Source organism: Lepisosteus platostomus, chromosome 17 (genome assembly GCF_059453375.1).
Source record: "Lepisosteus platostomus isolate fLepPlt1 chromosome 17, fLepPlt1.hap1, whole genome shotgun sequence".
Taxonomy (NCBI): Eukaryota; Metazoa; Chordata; class Actinopteri; order Semionotiformes; family Lepisosteidae; genus Lepisosteus; species Lepisosteus platostomus.
The window spans coordinates 4,771,217-4,789,072 of record NC_142627.1 but is presented as its reverse complement, the minus strand read 5'-3'; the positions used below and the strand labels follow the sequence as shown (position 1 = coordinate 4,789,072).

The following is a 17,856-nucleotide window of genomic DNA, read 5'->3' as shown; positions in this document are numbered from 1 at the left end:
AAAAACATTTCTGTCCCAGCAGCTCTGAGGCCGCACCCTCTTTCACAGCGTAGTCAGCAGGAGAGAGAGGAGGGCAGCAGCACAAAAGACACCTACAGTACAGACGCTGAGGAATTCAAGCTGGGGAGAGCTCCAGGCAGCTGGATGCCCAGGGCTCAGGAACAAAGCTGCCTTTTCAGCAGAGCGAGTCTGAGCAGCTTCTGTTGCCACGTGTGAGCAGAGTACAGGCCTGACTGAACACAAACCTGAGCTACAACTGGTTTCTGCACCTGCCAGGCGGGCAGCAGAGCTGCAGCCTGACTAGGAGTCAGTGATGCGCCTGCCTGGGCTGTACTGAGGCCCCTGAGGCTGGTGGACAGCTGACTTTCCAGCTGTGAAAGTAGACAAGTAGACAGCTTTTTTTCTGTCATTTAGTATAGACTTCAAAAACAACAAAAGTCAGTGAATTAGTTCAAAAACAAGTTTATTGACCCCAATTAACAATGACAGTTTTCTGTTCTTAATTTCTTTACAGACACAAATTTTGAAAGAGCAGTGCCTGTCTCATATAGTACTGGACACCATTCAAGCATCAAAAAATAATTTGTATAGGAGAATGTATTTTTAAAATGTATTGTTCTGTTCTTGTTTTTTTTTAGTTCTATGAGATTTATTGCTTATTTATACATTTTTCTTTTTAAGCCATACAGTAGCAAACCGTCTATATAAAGTTAGAGGAAGAAAATGTAAAAGACAGCTGGCAGTTGCCTCATGGGATTGGGCACTCCTCTCTCACTGTGCTTCAGGTAGGGCGGAGGGGGGGTGTCTTGTCCTCAGCTTGTCCAGTCCCCACCCCTCTTGAGCATTACAGCATAGTGAAATTCAGCCACTGTGGAGGAGAGGTCAAGCAGTCAGGTTGGAGCAGAAGGAAGCCCCAGGTCAGCTGCGGACTGGGAGCTCTGTACACACATGCAGGCAGCAATGCCAGACAGTGAGCTGCTGATGGTCCCTGCTGAGGGTAAGGTGTAGCTCACACCCCAATCTGATGACTGGTTGTGTGACTTACAGGAGTCACTTGTGCTACTGGAGTCAGGATAGTACCAGTCTGGTCTGAATGATGGTCCAGTTTTACAGATACCAGCACATGAGTGCCCATATTTGTGACTCTCTTCTATTTAGTGACTAGTAAATTAAATAATTACTATCAGATATTATTAGATCAGTGGAATGATGTGTAATAGATTTAAACTATAAACAATTAACCAACTTGCCCAACCTACTGGAATAAACACATTATTTTGGGAAGAGTCATCTCATTGTGAGACAGGAAGGAGAGCTTTTTTTTATCTTTGTATTGATATATTGGTTTCATCGTTGCAGGAGGGTCAATAACTCCTTAACTGTCCAAATATGTTTTTAAGGTGTCTAATGAGGTGCATAGCTCAGTATGCCTGCACTAGCTTACCTCCAGAAGAGTGAACTCCACCTCTCCCTGTTTCTTCTGGTCCAGTGTCTTGAAGATCTCTGCAGAGAAGCAACAGTGCCAATGAAGACCAAGCCAGTAACTGCTAAGCTTAATTTCTGACTCGTACTGATGTGAATACCACATCACATCAGTTTGCTGAAAATCACAGATTTGTAGAAAATGTATACCTTCAAGAAACTGATCAGTTTGCTATAGTCAAGTAAACAATTAAAGACATCCACTACAAATAAACCAATCAGACTGGTTGGGCCAAGAGGCCTTCTGTCTTTTGGAACTGTTCATATATCCTTAATTCATTATTAAAATGCACATAAAAGTCACTTACTGAAAAGGGACTCCAGACGAATTAAACAGCCAACGAAGTTATCAAAGTCGATGGTAAGGTTTGGGTCACTGTATCGAGCCACAAGGATCTGGTGCAGCGCATTATTTAATTTGAAACCTAGAGTCAGAGAGACAGCTGCAGTCAGAACTGGGAATGTCTAGCCCTCATTAAGCAGGGTTTGCTCGTACTGCCACAATATTGACAGAGAAAACGTGAGCAGTGTGGTTGAGAAGTGTGTTGGGCTTCAGGCTGTCCAATCCTGTGAAGAGACGTTGCGGAGTTCACAGGATCTCACCTGCCTCCTCCACTGCCACGCGCATTTCTGGGGAGCTCATGGTTCCAGACCCATCTGCATCCTTTCCGCGGTAGATATTCTGCAAGGAGCAAAGACTCAAATCTTTCAACAGACAAGCTACACAGAGCACTGCAGGCTCAGGCACAGGGTACAGGGCCTCACGGAGAAACTGTGAACAGCTCTTTGTATCCAACTTATGTGAGGCCCTCATAACGTGCTCTATTGTAAAAACAAAGTCAGGTGTGAAAAAGCACTGTGAAAACTTGAAAGAAGCAATGGAAACTGTAAAAAAGCATGATAACACCTGAGGGAAACTGGAACTGCAGAACAAATTTAACAGTTTAAGAAGTTTGAACTTGGGACTTGAACAAAGAGCATCTGAGTGTAATTGAATCGAGAGGCTTCTCCTTCATCTTTAATCTGATCTCAAGCAGAGATCGGGATCAGCTGCTTGCTGTGTTTCTAGAATTCCATCATGGCATGATAACTGAGATATAGAACTCTGACTTTTTCAAATCAATGAAAGCTGGTGTCTGCAGGATTAGATACCAGATAGCTTTCAATCTTGGTCCACAGGATCTTGAACTCCAATAGGCCCAGTTTACCACTTCCATCCTTCTGAGACAGGAGTCAAGGAAACAAGCAGGGAAAAACCATGTTCTTAAGAAGAAATTTCAGCTCCTCCCTTTTCAGATTTCACATCAGAATCTGAAATGAGGAGTGAGCTACCGGATTATGTTATTGTGATAAAAATATTCAGAATTGAACAGAGCACAGAATTTCCAGCTGTTTTCAATTCCGGAAAGAATTTTTACTGTGTAGTGTACTGAGCCTAGATCTATGACAGTGTCTTACCAAAACTACAAGCTTTAACTTGAGAACTTGAGAAAGGATACGTCCAAGAGGTCGACCATGTTACGGCAGGTTTCCAGGCTGAATCCATCAGTTTTAATATCTGAACCTAAAATATATATATATAAACACACTCACGTTTCTCTGTAGTGACAATTGAGATTCATGCAATTCACCGTTGGTAACCTAACCCAAGAGAGGTGTTAGAATGGCTCAACAAGTGACTGTGCTACAGGGGCACCTTCCTGCTATAAGCTGTGCCTGTTACTTTACCGAGAAAATGTGGGTGGAGGCAGAAAGGTGTTGATTTGATTCAGGACACCACAGTAACACCCACTGATAAAACCTGACCGATTCAGCACTTTTTCAGATTCAGGTTAACAAGTTGAGCTCTCTCTTAATTTAGCACTTCCTTAAAGCGTCTTGGAAATCTGAAACTTTTCAAAAGCTCAAAATAAGGGTCCAAGTAAATAACTGGGGCTTGGCTGGCGTCGCAAGGATTGGAAAGGGAATTTGGATTGGGATTGGGGTTAGGAGGCTCAGACTTCTTTCCAATTCAAGGAGGAAATGTTTGAAAAACAGAAGAACCAAGATAAATTAAAGAAACTTACGTCGTGTCACCACTTTGTTGAGGATGGAACGTAGCTCGAATGCTGAGATTTCACTGTCCTGTGAAAGAACACAAATGTGTGGATCAGGAATAATTAAGCAGGGGATGAAAACGAACATCCTGCTGGCAGCTCTTGGAAGACAGTCACGGTCTCTCCTGGTTCTGCCGTGAGTTTCCTGTTATGTTCTGAATGTTTCACCCTGACTTACAGGGGCTATTCCATATATGTATATCCATAACTGCTGCAGTCAAGGTAACAATTAATTCCATCTGATCATTACGATTGGGCTGTAATGAAAACCCTCCTGGGTGTGTGTGAGCTCCTGCTTTAAGAAATAAAGCTCAGGTACTCACCTCTCCGGCCAGCTGTCCGAAGAGCTTCTTGAATCTGTCGTCAATATCACCCTCAGATAAAACTATCTGCAAGAACAGAGAGAGAGGAGGTATTCCTTCGCAGACAGTCCCGTTTTCCGATGGACTTCGAATCCCCATTAAGGGTTAGATCAGGATTGGCCAGCCCTAGTTCTTTGGAGCCACTATTGAGCAGTCTTGTGTGCCACCCTAAAATGATCATTTTCTGAAGACTTTAAACATATTTTAATCAATTTAGTAATTAAATTGATTTAACTAAGTGGGGAATGGCTATTTGTGGTGGATGAAAGCTACAGAGTAGCATATTCACATCTCATGATCTCTAAACTACCCACTTAAGACAACAGAACAGAATTGCTCCCAGTGTTTGGACACTGATAACCTGTGGGGGACCCATCAGACCTGCTGGACTGTGGCCCTCTGGGAACAGGGCTGGTCATGCCTTGGATAGAGACGCAGCTCAGTATTCTGAATAAGATTCTACCCCACATCTTCATGTATGGTGCTAAAGTTTCTAGAAGTCCTTCAAATTAAATTGTCTGTAGAAATGTCTCTGCAGAGACCTTCAGTGGCTTTGTCTACTAATGATGACCAAGAAAAGGCTGAAGGGTGAAAGCAGAGAGGGGCGCCACAGCCTGTCGGTGATCTTTACCTCCTCCACATTGGACTCAATGGGGTCGTCCATTTCTCTGAAAAAAACACAAAGTCATAAGCTTTCCAGTTTAGGATTTGAAGTACAAATACTGCACTTCCCACATGTCCAGTAACTTTTGAGTTATGTGGATTTGGTAAGAAAGAGCTACCTCAGCAATTCTAAATATAATCAAACTTTTCAGGTGAACATTTATCTGGGCTTTGATTATGCAGGCTTCTGATGTATTGGAAAATTCAAGCTAACAGAACCCTGAAGAAAAACAGAACAAATACATTTTCTTTAATCACCCAGTAATAATGGTTGCTGGCTCCAGCTGAAAAGGGCTCTTCTACGCCCCCGTGTGGCTGTGCTATATATTAGTGTCTCTGTTATATCCGAGACCTGTTCAGAGACGCCTTCGAACAGGGGTGAGCTTGAGTGCCTGGCCTGCCTCGCCCTTTAAGTGACTAGTCTGCAGCACTGTGAACCTACTGGAAGTCGGCCTGCTTCTCGGAGAAGACACGTAGGCAGAAGTCGCCGTTCTTCTGTGGCTCGAAGGTGGAGGGCACGATGAGGTACTCCCCTGGGGGCAGCGTGAAGCGGTTGCAGACCTCGCGCAGGTTGATGAAGGTCTCGGAGCGAGCACTGGACTGGTGCCTCAGGAAGAAGTCCCTGTTCAGGTGAACATTCCTCTGCCCTGAGAACTGCAGGCAGGGAAAGACACTGTCAGCTGCTGGCTTCAGGTTTTGTTCCATTGAGCTCACAAATTTATTTACAAAGGGTATTTACTGGTGTAATTTGAGCAAAACACCATCTCATGTTTAAAACAACAGCAAGTTTAAGATTTAAACCTACATACTGACAGTGACAACAGTGACAAATAGCACTTGGAATCTGGAGAAGACTGTCCTTGTTCCTGAACTTGTTTTTGTGGACGCATAAATCTTAATATTATTTTTCAGTGATACTGTGCAATACTGCGCATATTTTGTTTCTCTCACAATAAAATCACACAATTTTATAATAACAGATCTCTATTTTAACTTTTTATAGATTTCTTGCAAATGTTTTAGCAATACGCAGGAGGGCTAATGTCTTACAATTGATTTACAAAAGCATAACAATAGCTTGTTATTTCACCTGTGGCTTTTGGCTGGAAGAAGTACCAGCCAGGTAGGATAACAGAAAAAGGCAGAATGCAATCCTGAAGAATTTGAGATGTACTGTGGCGGAATACAAACTACTTCCTCAAGAGTGTAATTCCTCTTGTAACATACCTCTTTGGGAACCTATAATGACAAGAAAGGAAACACACAAATTCACAGATATTAAAAGGAGATGATAAAGGTTTGATGTAGCAGAAAGTGTAATAAAATCTAGGAGTGAGTATCCAACTATCTTCCTGCAATGGTTCATTCACTGCAGTGGGTGATTGCACAGTACATCTTCATCCCACTGATGCATTATTAATACAAGTAAGAACAGTTCATACAGGTGTAAGAAGTAGTTTAAAAGGTGCTGTAGTTTGAATACAGCAGGAAACAGTGATGAAACTCATTATGTCCATGTATAAAACATAGGCAGTTAAACAAGGAGCCATGAGAGACAGGTGGAGCATAGAATCTACAATACAAGTTTTGTATAGCACCACCCTTATTCACATTTGACCTTTAGGACCTTTAAGAAGTCAATGATCAAATCCAGCGCAAGGCTCAGGAGAGATACTTGGAGTCCAGAGTGCCACGGCCAGCTGGTTACATCAGAGGGGACAGGAGAGACGGAGCAGGCAGGAGGGATGAGAGTGGAGGGGAAGGCACGATGCCTTCCTGCAGACAGGAGAGAGTGGTGCAGAAAGGGCAGCAGGAGTCTAGGACTAGGACCGCAGTTGGAATGGGCAGCCGGGGAAGAGCTGGGGCAGAAGAGGGAACCTGAAGCCAGCAGCTGCAGTGGGAAGAGCTCCAGGGGGCTGGCACATCCAGTCACTGCCCTGGGAAACGTACAGATATGTATGATGATGTGAGACACTGTAGGATGCTGCAGGTTCCGGGTCTGCTCACCTCGTAGATGGCGAAGCCGATGGTGTGCATGTCCTCGCCCGCTTTCCTCAGCTGCCGGCGGTTCTTCTGAATCAGACCAACCACGAAGCTGCAGCCCACCTCGTTGTCTTCAGGGTCATCATCCTCCTCCTCCAGCTTGATCACAAACTGCGGGTTCATCCAGAAGGTGTCTGGGGAACAGGAAGGGGCAGGACCTCATCAGTCAGAACTCCCTACTGTAGAACCGACAATAACTTCTGTTCCGTCAGACATCCAGTATTTCTTACAGGCAAGGTCTATAGAAGATGGCTGTACAAATTCCCAAAGGTCAAAAGAAGAAACTGAAGTGCTTGTTTTATTGTTATATTAATTTTAGCATAACATATTTAATGATACCCGCTCTAGTTTCAGTTCAAATTTTCCAGTAAGCTCTGTAATGCATTAACTGAGTAAAGAGCAAGAAAAAAAATCAAGCCTCTTGATTTAAATCTCTATTTCATTTTGTCCACTACAGACCAGTCTCTCTGCTGATGCAGGTCCAGACCTTACATTTAGCTCTGCAGGAGCACAAGAACAAGAAACACTTCAAGCAAGAGAAGATCACTTGTTCAAACCAGATTGCTGTGGCTCAGAGAGCAGCAGGGTGGAGCTGGGCAGTTCACAGTGTGTTGTGAGAAGGGGTCCTTGTCCTTACTGGGGTAGTTGCGACAGCCCCCTGCTGTGGAGCCTCTCCTCCAGCTCTCATCGAACTTGGAAAGTGCCCACTTTTTGTAATTCTCGGACAGGGCGTCGGGGGTGAGGTTACAGATCTCAACTCGCGAGTAGTGCCTCAGGAAGTCAGAGAAAGACATCCTGGACGACACAGGGAGAAATAAGCACAATTAACCGGTGTGTCACTCTCTACACCACAGCCCAGCCTATCTGGCAGAGCTATTATTATATTAAGACTTCAGTTAGTCCTTAGTCTCAGTTCAGCACAGGTTAGAGCAGATGTGTTGTCTCCTGATTTCCAATCATTTTCTAACTGCTTTATCCCCTACAGGGTCACAGGGGAGCTGGAGTCTATGCTGGCAAGCATTGGGCACAAGGCAGGGTACAGCCTGGATGGGAAACCAGTCATTTGCAGACACAGACACATACTGGGAGGATAACCATGTGAACATGGGGAGAACATATAAAACTCCACACTGACAGCAACCCAGGTCCAGAACTGGACCTTCCTTTTTGCAAAAATAGAGAAAACTCAGGAAGAGAAATATAGGACAGGGGAGGATGAATAAAAGAAAAGCTGGTTTTACCAAAACTCTCCATCTTCAGCTTTGTTGCTCAGTCTCCCTCTGTCTTCATCACTGACCTCCCTCCACTGCACAGAGCTGTGCACAAAAAGGCATTTCACCATTTGCAGTATTCTGATAAAGCTGCTGTACAAACATATGCATCAGTTTGTAAGATTTCTGCAATTTAGTTCCTCAGTTGTAGCACCTCCTGTTTGATGGATGTAACTCTATTGTTCTAATTAGATTATTAATAATACACAGGAGGTGAAGATGAGTGATGTTCTCTGTGTGAGAAGAGACAGGTGACACAGACAGCAGAGCCTCACCCGTCACTCCAGGGTCCAGTCCACTCCACCTGGCCCCAGGGATTCCTGATCCTGATCAGCTTCTCCTTGTCCCCTCTGTAGTTCACCTGCCACAGATAAAGCCAGTCACCCCTCTCACACATGTGTGGTGATCTGCGAGAGAGGAGCTTATTTCTGCTCCAAGCAAGTCAAACTGTTCAGCTCTAGAGATTCTGTGATATATATACAGACAAGCAGTTTGCAGGGTAGGGTGATCCTGCAGGTTGAGCACTGACGCCTGGATAAGAACTCTGTACACCTGCAACCCTGAGTCTATACGCACAAGGCTTTACTAAATCAAGAGTCCCGTAAGAAAACATCCAGCTACACTGACAGCAGGAAAGACATCTAACATTTACTGTACACTGTAGTCTGGTCACAGGCAGGGACTTAAATTCACTGCAGTTCCTTCTGAAAACAAGTCACCAACATGACTATTTTCAAGTAACCTTTTGACTTAGATGCTTAGGGAAGATAAGGATAAAGGAGGTCATCTGCAGCTCATCTGACCTTGAAGGCTGCTTGCTTAATCGAACCTTCAAACCTTCAATCTAGAACTTCTAACCTTTAAAATATCCATTCTAAATACAGTATTTTATCTAGAACAATAGGAAATGGGGATGAAACTTTTTTCCAGACGGTAACTGAGAAGACATTTCGACTCCTCCACTCCCCCAGCCCAACACGGCAGGCTCGCACTGACCTCGTCGGCGCCGGTCACAGAGTAGGCATGTCCCTTCACCAGCTTCTGTGACGTCACAGCTTCTGTCTCCGCTGAACTGGTGATCTACACAGTAGAGCCAACACATCAGCCAGCCTCCATGTGTGCTCGTGTACCAACGATGGCCATGACAGCGTAACAGCACCGTGCTTCCTCAGCAATCACACTTTTCAACCAGATCTTTATTTCCTTCTTTCTTACACTACTCTGAAATTTTAAAACGTTTGTTTTCATTTACCCTTACGACACTGCTATCCAATATAATGTTTCTGTCTTTGTTTGATCCCCAATATAAGTATAACCATTTCCAGCTGGACACCTCTGAAGGAAGAAGAGCTGAAGACAGCCACTGTCAAACCACACTCCCTGTCCGTCGGGCTGTTCCCCAATCGCTGGCCCTGTAGACCTAGCGAGCTCCCTCTATGTCTCTAGAATGTCCCGAAGGTGTTTTACAGAGCGGTGTTGGTCAGGACTGAAGACCGGCTGCTCTGTCCTCTGGAGTAGAGGACTGAGGAAGCTGCTGGGTCAAAGTGAGGTGAGATAAACTGCGGTGAACACCCCAGGGTTCCACTCACATCGATAGAGCAGCCCAGCAGAGAGCCCCTCTCGATGGCTTTCTGGATGATCTTGAAGAGCTGGGGGTTCTTGCTCTTCAGTTCGTACACCTCTGCACACCCGCCGGTGAAATCCTCAAACCCCTCGGTGGTGCTTCCGCCCGACAGGGACTCGTAGGATCCATTCAGTCTGTCGATAAAAAATCTCTTTACTGGCCTGCGACCCACTCTGAGGAAGAGCACAACTGCAGTTATTCCACAGCAGACAGGCCAAACCACATCACATCAACACAGCATGAAATCCAATTTTGCACATGCAAATTACAGCTTGCTTACAGAGACATTTTGAACATCTTCTGAGGTACACAGACGTACTGGGATGAAATGAGTCAGTATGCAATATCGATTCATTACAAACAATCACCTTCTCAAAAAGAAAATGCCACAGAAGACACTTTCTGCTGGTATTTGTCAGCAAATATTTCCAGTGTCTTGTTAACAAGAGTCAGTGCACTCCAGCAGATTTCTGGACATATTTTCACACAGCCTTAGCAGAGCAATCATTTTTGTCCGTTCACTCTGAATTATTCCAACAATATATTTATAGCTAGCTACTCTCGATTTTTAAACTTTCCTGTCAAGCTTATCACTGAGTTATTTAGGGTTATGGTGTAGGATCTCTGTGTGATGCTGACCTCTGTCTGTAAAGAGACCAGTGACCCTACTCACTTGGCGTAGGCCTTCTCCAGCAGGGCGCTCCAGAACTCCGAGCCCTCGGCTGAGTGGACAAACAGCAGCTCCCCGTCTCTGGTGGGCAGCTGGTCATCGATGACCACGTCCACCCACTCTCCGAACTGCCAGAACTGTGGGCAGGGAGACAGAAAGCATTTGAACTGCCAAAGAACGATTGTGCTACACAGTTTATTTGCTGGTTTAACTGCCCATTGTCAGACACAAAAAGGAAAACCCCAACATACCCCATCTCATGTCCCATCTCTGCTTACATGCTTTTTTTAAAAAATAGCATTTTTCCTGTCACTAACTGAAATTGTCAAAGCATTACATTGTGCCTTTTATTAACAACTACTTACAAGCTGAGAAATATGTTTCACTTGGCCAATGAATTATTCCAACACTGGTGGCAGTTTTCCACCGCAGAGTGAAATAAAATACCGTAGGTTTCTGAAAAAATAGTACTGTACATTACAACAGAAACATGTGGCTCATCAGAAATAAATGGAACTCTGTCACGGCAAGGTCATCACCTGAAAGAAAGATCCAGACACCTTCTTCTGGCACTCACAGGGGAGAAACCCAGTCAGTAGGATCAATAAGGCACACAACTCCAATATAATAACACACCACTGGAAATATGTGCTGTTCCCTAGTCCTGTTGTGTTTTCTTGTTGGTTCTTTTCCTTGCCTTACCTGGAAGTGGAAGATCCCGGCGTAGCTCTCCTGGAAGCTCTGTCCACTGGGAACGACTCGAGCCAGGACTTCCTCGTTCAGAGTCAGGGAAGCGATGGCAGCCAGGAGCCAGCAGTCACCTGGGCAGAAACACAGTTACAGACTGGCGTCCTGGGCTTGCTGAGAAACAGCACACCCTTCACAATTAAAAAGAAAGATATTAATTACAAGGATTACCAGTCTCCCCAATTTGAATTACATGAAAAATACATTTTGAAGTCAAATAATAGATCATTTTCACTCTGCTGGTTACAAAACACAATGGATTGTTGTGTTGTAAATTGTCCAGTAGGTGGCACTATTTTGTAAGCAGCATGGCATCTTTGCTTTTAGAAAGGACAGCTTCATTCTTTTTGAACAGGTTGTCATTCTCCTCAGCAGGTGAGCTGCACCCAATAAAGCTCATTATGCAAATCCCACTATCAATGAACATCCAGAAGAAAAAAACATGCAGGGATTCCTTTAGCTCTGCTGAGAGGGAGAGGGGTGTGGGGTGAGATCTCACTGTCTCGCCTGCAGGGAAACAGGCGTATCCCAGAGATTTCAAATTCATCCACACATCATTTCCTTCCCCGTGCTGTATCTTCCTGCTGCTCCCAGGCTAACTGAGCTCAGAGCTGGCTGTGCTACACCCATGAAAACTCAGGCATCATGCACAGCACTGGAATGAGAAAGCATAACCTGTACAGAACAGATATATAATTATCTTTGCATTCCTGACATGTATGTCAAGGTGCAATAGAAATATCTTTCACTAAGAGACCGCACTGCACCTTGGGTAAGCTGTGGGGTCAGGCAGGTTATGGGTGGTGGCCCAACCTGCTGCCCCTGTCTGAGTGTCAGAGCTGGAAAGAATAAGGGCTGGGACTCAACCTCCTTTCCTTTAGAGAAGGGGTGCCCAACCTTTTTTAATGTAAGATCTACTTTTTCATTTGCCAGACAGCGCAATCTATCAGAGTGAATTTGAAGCTCTTATACAGGGAAAACAGACTGTGGACACATGAGTACAATAACGATACCCGTCACTAAAATGACAGCAAATAAAAGCAAGTGACTCATGCTACAGTGAACAAGTAATGTTCCCCATTTTAGAAAAAAGAATATCCTACCATGAGCATTGTCACTGAGAAGCTTACTGGAGAACTCTTTTTTTTTAACGTGTTGACACTGCTGATCATGTCGATGACAGTTTCATTCTGTCCCTGCAGCTCAACATTCAGCTCATTCAGCAGTTCAGTCAAGTCTGTGAGGAAGGCTAAATCCAGAAGCCACTGGTCATCCTCTAATTGGGCATATTCACCGTGTTTAGACGACTTGAGAAACTCTTTGATTTCAGACAGCTGTCTGAACCTCCCCAAACATGTTTGTTTTTGAAATCTACAAACTACAAGTCAGCAGCCTCAGCAAACGCTTTTTTTATGACTTCTCGATCCCTGAATGACTTGTTGTGTTGAGCCAGGACGTGGCTCACACGGAGCGATGCGATTATTGCTGCTTTCCCTCTTGTATTAGGCCTCGTGAAAACCGATTGCTGCTGGTTGAGATTTTAATTTTTCCATTCTTCTTTTCCGTAACTCACTTTTAGCGGAAAATTCCACATCATACATTTTGTGTGCAGTTTTGAAATGTTGTTCTATATTCCCCTTTTTCGTGTAGACGCTAGCATTGCAGATTTGAATGGGAAAGTACAAAAAATAATCATGCTCCCATTCTTTGTGGTACTGGTAAATTTTCGGTCTCTTTGCTTCATCATTTTCGCTCAAACACTACAACTATCGGAAAGGCAATCAAACTTATCAAACTGTTGGCCAATTTGTCACGAACAGTCTGTTTCTCTCCACTATGCACTGTAGCGAATGTGGGGTTCTTAGGTAGCACACACAACACTCTTTATTTATGGAGCTCCTGTAGCCTTTTTTTCCCAGTGTCAGCCAGCAGGGAAGAGACTTTTACAACCCATTCGACAAGAACTGAATACACACAAGGGCAGTAAAATGTATGACATTAAATGCACAGATCTGACTACATTTTTAGGCTATCGAAAAAAGTAAATAGTCAAATAGCCCATTTATTTTTTATTTCTTGTGATCGATTGACTGGTAGATCGTGATCAACTGGTTGGGCACCCTTTCTTTAGAGAGCTTCCCTGTTCCCTGAGGGCCTTTACTGTCAGTATAACACATAAGTATAGGAACTGACTAGGAATTCAGCTGCAGCTGGAATTATTTCTGGAAAAGTACTTTAGAATCTACACACTGGGGAGTCACTCAATACAATCAGGGCTCTACAAACAATAGAACAATGACCAGCACTCATGAGCACAGTCAAAGTGGATTTCACAGGCATGATTTAACATACAGTATTTAAGGATCAGCAGAAAATAAGCATCACAATATGAGAAAAATGATCTGCTGTGCTGACATATGAATTTATATTTAAAGTCAGTAAATAGGATTGGTTTCATCTGGGACTCATGGTAAACTGGAAAACTGGACCTGATTCAGATTCAGAGTTGATACAGAAAATGTTGATTGAAGGAGCAGTGGTGGTGGAATAAAATATAAGAAACAAAACCAAGAAGCTTGCAAATCCAGCCAGAGTAACGGAGTAACATGACAGCTGAGCTTCAGAATTACCTGCCAGTGCAGACATTGAAGCTAAACTGATGAACCAATCAAAGGGACATATGTAGCCGTCTTCAACACACTATACTACACTGACAGCAGGATAGGCAAAGGGGTTTGCAGCAAAGTTTACATTAACTAAGAGAATTTAATGTTAGAGTTTCAATACTGCCTTATAATAATAAATGTATCCACTTGACAAGGGTATGTTTGTGTCCTAAATTACTATTCATACATTCAAGAATTATACAGCAGCTCATTGTAGACAGAATGTAGTAATACCACTGCACATTCACCTAGGTTACTATATCTCTCACTGCACAGCCAGACACTGCGAAGACCTCTGCTGGGTTTTCTAATTACAATTACAGGACAATGTTAAGAAATTAGGTTAACAGAATATTTCCCTGAGGAAAACAATAATCTTTTCCATACTTTACTGGAAAACAAGCTGTGGTATAAAAGCAGCTTTGTGTGCTGCCTTTACCACAGAGCTTGTGACAGAGATTCTGTTTCTGTAAATATTCTGCACCAGAGTTGGTAAAAACTTTGATGACTAAACTACACAGATAGCAGCAGAGAGGTACGAACTGTACAAGGGATTTCTGGATCAGGAGTTCTTTTAATCACTACAATCACCTGATGAGCCTTTCGATTCATGCAGGCTTTCCTGTCCTTCCACATTCAGATATCAGTGGACTGAAACTAGCAGAGGAGTTGTACTAACACCACCAAAATAATTGCATTTTATTAGGAGAAGCTTTGTCAGTCATTATCCCTCCCATCTGCTTTACTCTCATTGCTGCTGAGATTATTGTCTGTTGCTCCTAGTAGCTCCACCAGCAGACTGGGAAGCCCACAGGGAGACTGGACAGACGCAGAGAGACAGCAGACCTTTTCCATCAAGAGCCAGGACAGACAAGTTTAAGAACAAGAGAGCTGCTCTTTCTTCATGGTAACTGGCAGATAAATACCAGCCCCAGCTGTTACAGTACCTCCACCGTTCTTGTTTTAGAACATCAGAGACAACCCAGCCCTCCAGCAGCTGGGCCTATCCAAGTTAATATGGTTTATTTGCATTCTCTGTTAGACTCAGTTTAACATACTGTAATTAATTCTAGTGCTTCAAGCTCAGACTGTCCCGTGTGCTCTTTCTGACTACCTCTGTGAACAAACTACTGAGCCCACAACGGAAGGACTGCCTCAGGCTGAGGACTGCCTCAGGAAATTAATCAATTTCCCTCCGGGATTAATAAAGTATTATCTATCTAAACCCAGCAGACCACTCCCTCTCCTCCTGTAGGCTGTCACCTTGCACGGCCTTCTCAAAGTCCTCCTGAGACTCACTTCCTCGGCTCTACCTTGGTTGCACACAGGTCATGTTGTGCTTTACTGTGCCTCTCTGTTCTTTAGAAAGTCTTACTGATGTTTACTGGAATACACTTAATTTTGTAATGATTTGTTTGCACAGGTCTAATAACAGAATGTTATCAGATTTATAATGATTTAGCTAAATCACTTGAATTTAATACTTTAAATGCTACAAAAATTAATCCATTATGTATTTTATACAAATTATTTGAACACTAGTAGTTTGGTGACCAGTGTCAGGTTTTAGAAATCACTTATAGACCTGGTTCCGTATTTTAATATTGATGGACATCTCTCCACCACAAGTGTTGCTGCATATGAATTAATAGCAGCAGAACCAGTAGTTAATCAGATTTTATCTACCATCAACTGGCTGTTACAACTTTCTGTCCTTCATGAGTTTGTGAAAGAAAACATTTATACACTAAAGGATTTCTTGCTATTAAATAAATTAAAAGACTGTTCTACTTAAACAGATTTTTTCAATAACATTGTATTTTTCTGTGCAAGATAATTCGCTTCTCAAATAGCAAATTGAATATATTATTGAGTTAATAAACATAAATTACTTGTATTAAGGTAACTACTCAGTTACACAAATAATTATAATTAAACAACAGCTGTTTATGGAGATACACAAAACTACATAGAGAAAAGGCAAAACTAAATTAGACTTGTGGGTGCTGTTCTGGTGATCTGGAGTGAAGCGCTCTTTGTTAAAGGTTATATGGCTGTATTTTCAAGTTTTTAGAGTATTTACTCAAATCTCAGATTTTCACAATGAAACTCCTGTGCTAAAGTCAAGACAGAAAAAGTGTGGCTGTGACCCTGAGCCAACAGCAAGCAGACAAACAAGAGTGGCATTCAGAAGAGCCCCTGCTGGCAGACCGAGCCGTGCAGAGAGGAGAGCAGTGTGGACGCAAGAAACACTCTTGCATTGCAGTGAGTGTTACACTGCCAGGGCGGGTGTGCTGGCTGACCAGCGATCCATACTGAAACTTACCAAGAGCCCCTTGGCAGATATCAGTCCGGGTGGCACCTCCAACTATAAACAGGGGCCTGGAGCACAGCTCCTGCAGAGGAGAGCAGGTATGAGTCAATCTACAGGCTGTGCTGAACACAGGAAACACTTACAGCACCAACTGGCTCCAAGTGCTGAACCTCTTACTTCAACACTGCTGTTCAATATTAAATGGTAAAAGCTTAGATTAATAAATCCTTCAAGTCATCTATTTCAGATATACCACAATAGGTAAACTTTTGATATTTCAGCAAGATTTTGAATTTCTGATATAATAATTATTTTATTATATAATAAATGCATTTCTGAAATCATGAATGCCATATTGATAATACAATAGTTGAATAATTAAGTACAATAGAATAATTAAGTCATCATTATCAAAGACTAGATATTTGCTCTAACAGAGAGCTCTAAATGGAAGGATACTGTCAATGCAGGAAGGCATTGCACAAGCAGAAGAGAAATGGTAATTCTGTACAAATGGGCCTGTAAATCATCTTTGTAAACGAGTATTTTTTCTCTATTGATTCACCTGCTAGAATGAAAAAGTTACCCATAACATTAGCTACCCAGTCATTTCAAGAAATGGCTCGAGGCGATCAGAGGAACGCTTAGCCACAGAGAGCAAGTGAAACAGATGAGCTGCCTCTCATTTGGAATTTCATCACATGTGTTCTCTTAGCTCCATGACTATGTACTGTAAGTGAATCAGAGTGTCCATCTACAGGGCTCTGCAGGGCTCCCAAGCCTGCAGGATCGTTTCTCCTGGGAGCTCTGAGGCTCACTGGTTGACCAGTTCTCAGTGTGTGTGTATGTCTGCAGAGAGAGACACAGCACCGAAGGGCAGCCTGTGCTATCCACACTCTCCCTCCTTTCAAACCTTCCTGTCATCAGCACACAACACGAGCAGCAAACTCACACCAGAAACATGGAAATGTCTACCCCTGGAATATGAGAAAGGTGATTTCAAAGCTGAATAGAAAGGTGCCTTAGGGTCAAGACAAGTTGCTCCTAACTCGGTACACTCAGTCAGCTCTGAGGTCTGTGCCAGAGGAGGTGGGACTTCTGCTTTGACAGAATTTGCTGTAAAAGTTTGTGGGTGTGGTTGCTCAGTGGAATGCCCTGGATACTAGACAAAAAGAATAACATTTTCCATTTTCTAATAATAAATTATTAGTATTTTCAAATTAATTACAATTCCAAAATTAATAATTTGAGGTCGATTGGATGGTAAAAAAGGATTGTGATTTTTTTAACAGAATTGTAATTCCTTTTAAAAGCTCAAGTTCTAAATTCCTCAGTACTTTTAAAATAGCAAAGCAATTCTGAATCCAGCACAGCGAAAACCTACATGTTGAAGGGATTTAAAAACAACACTGACTGCAGGGCAGTCACGGCACAGCCTGCTTTCCGCGGAACTGCGAACTCCTGCCCATCAGCCAGCAGCGACGCCCGCAATGTCTGACTGCGCCAGGAGATCATATCATCTTACCGTCGGTCTTTTCCAGGTTACACCGCGGATTTTGGAGGAGCGCGGTCCCAGTTCGTTGAAGCCCAGGGCTGAGGGCACGGGGGGGAAGGTCTCATCCTCAAAGAGCACACCTGACGCCAGGCACTGCTGTCTCAGAGCTTCAAAATCCTGGCCCAGGTATTTCACCGCTTTTTCGTTGGTGCCGAAACCGTGCGCCTTTGCCCTTTGGTGCTGAAGCTTAGAGGCAATCCCAGACATGTTGCACAAACGGCTGAGCTCTGCTCTGCTTTGCTTTCCTGTCGCTTGCAGCTGAGTGCAGACTCTGAGCGTTCAGTACCGCCTGGGTGTGGCGAAGCGTCACTTTACAAACACGGGAAAAGGGCTGATCAGGGCTGAACTGCGTCTGTGAGTCAC

General features: G+C 43.5%; 1 protein-coding gene across 1 annotated transcript; it reads right to left on the bottom strand.

The window, feature by feature from the left end:
* Window positions 1–446: 446 nt before the first annotated feature.
* Window positions 447–17,801, bottom strand: capn2l (calpain 2, (m/II) large subunit, like). The gene is made up of 21 exons (XM_088610352.1): window positions 17,464–17,801; window positions 15,951–16,020; window positions 10,914–11,032; window positions 10,215–10,348; window positions 9,507–9,675; window positions 8,914–8,997; window positions 8,193–8,278; window positions 7,888–7,962; window positions 7,284–7,441; window positions 6,611–6,780; window positions 5,831–5,842; window positions 5,046–5,257; window positions 4,572–4,608; window positions 3,902–3,967; window positions 3,549–3,606; window positions 2,982–3,046; window positions 2,635–2,703; window positions 2,086–2,164; window positions 1,791–1,907; window positions 1,445–1,503; window positions 447–868 (listed from the first exon to the last, which is right to left on the bottom strand). The coding sequence occupies exons 1-21, from the start codon at window positions 17,698–17,700 to the stop codon at window positions 845–847; spliced, it is 2,100 nt and encodes a 699-aa protein (XP_088466478.1). The 5' UTR covers window positions 17,701–17,801; the 3' UTR covers window positions 447–844.
* Window positions 17,802–17,856: the final 55 nt, after the last annotated feature.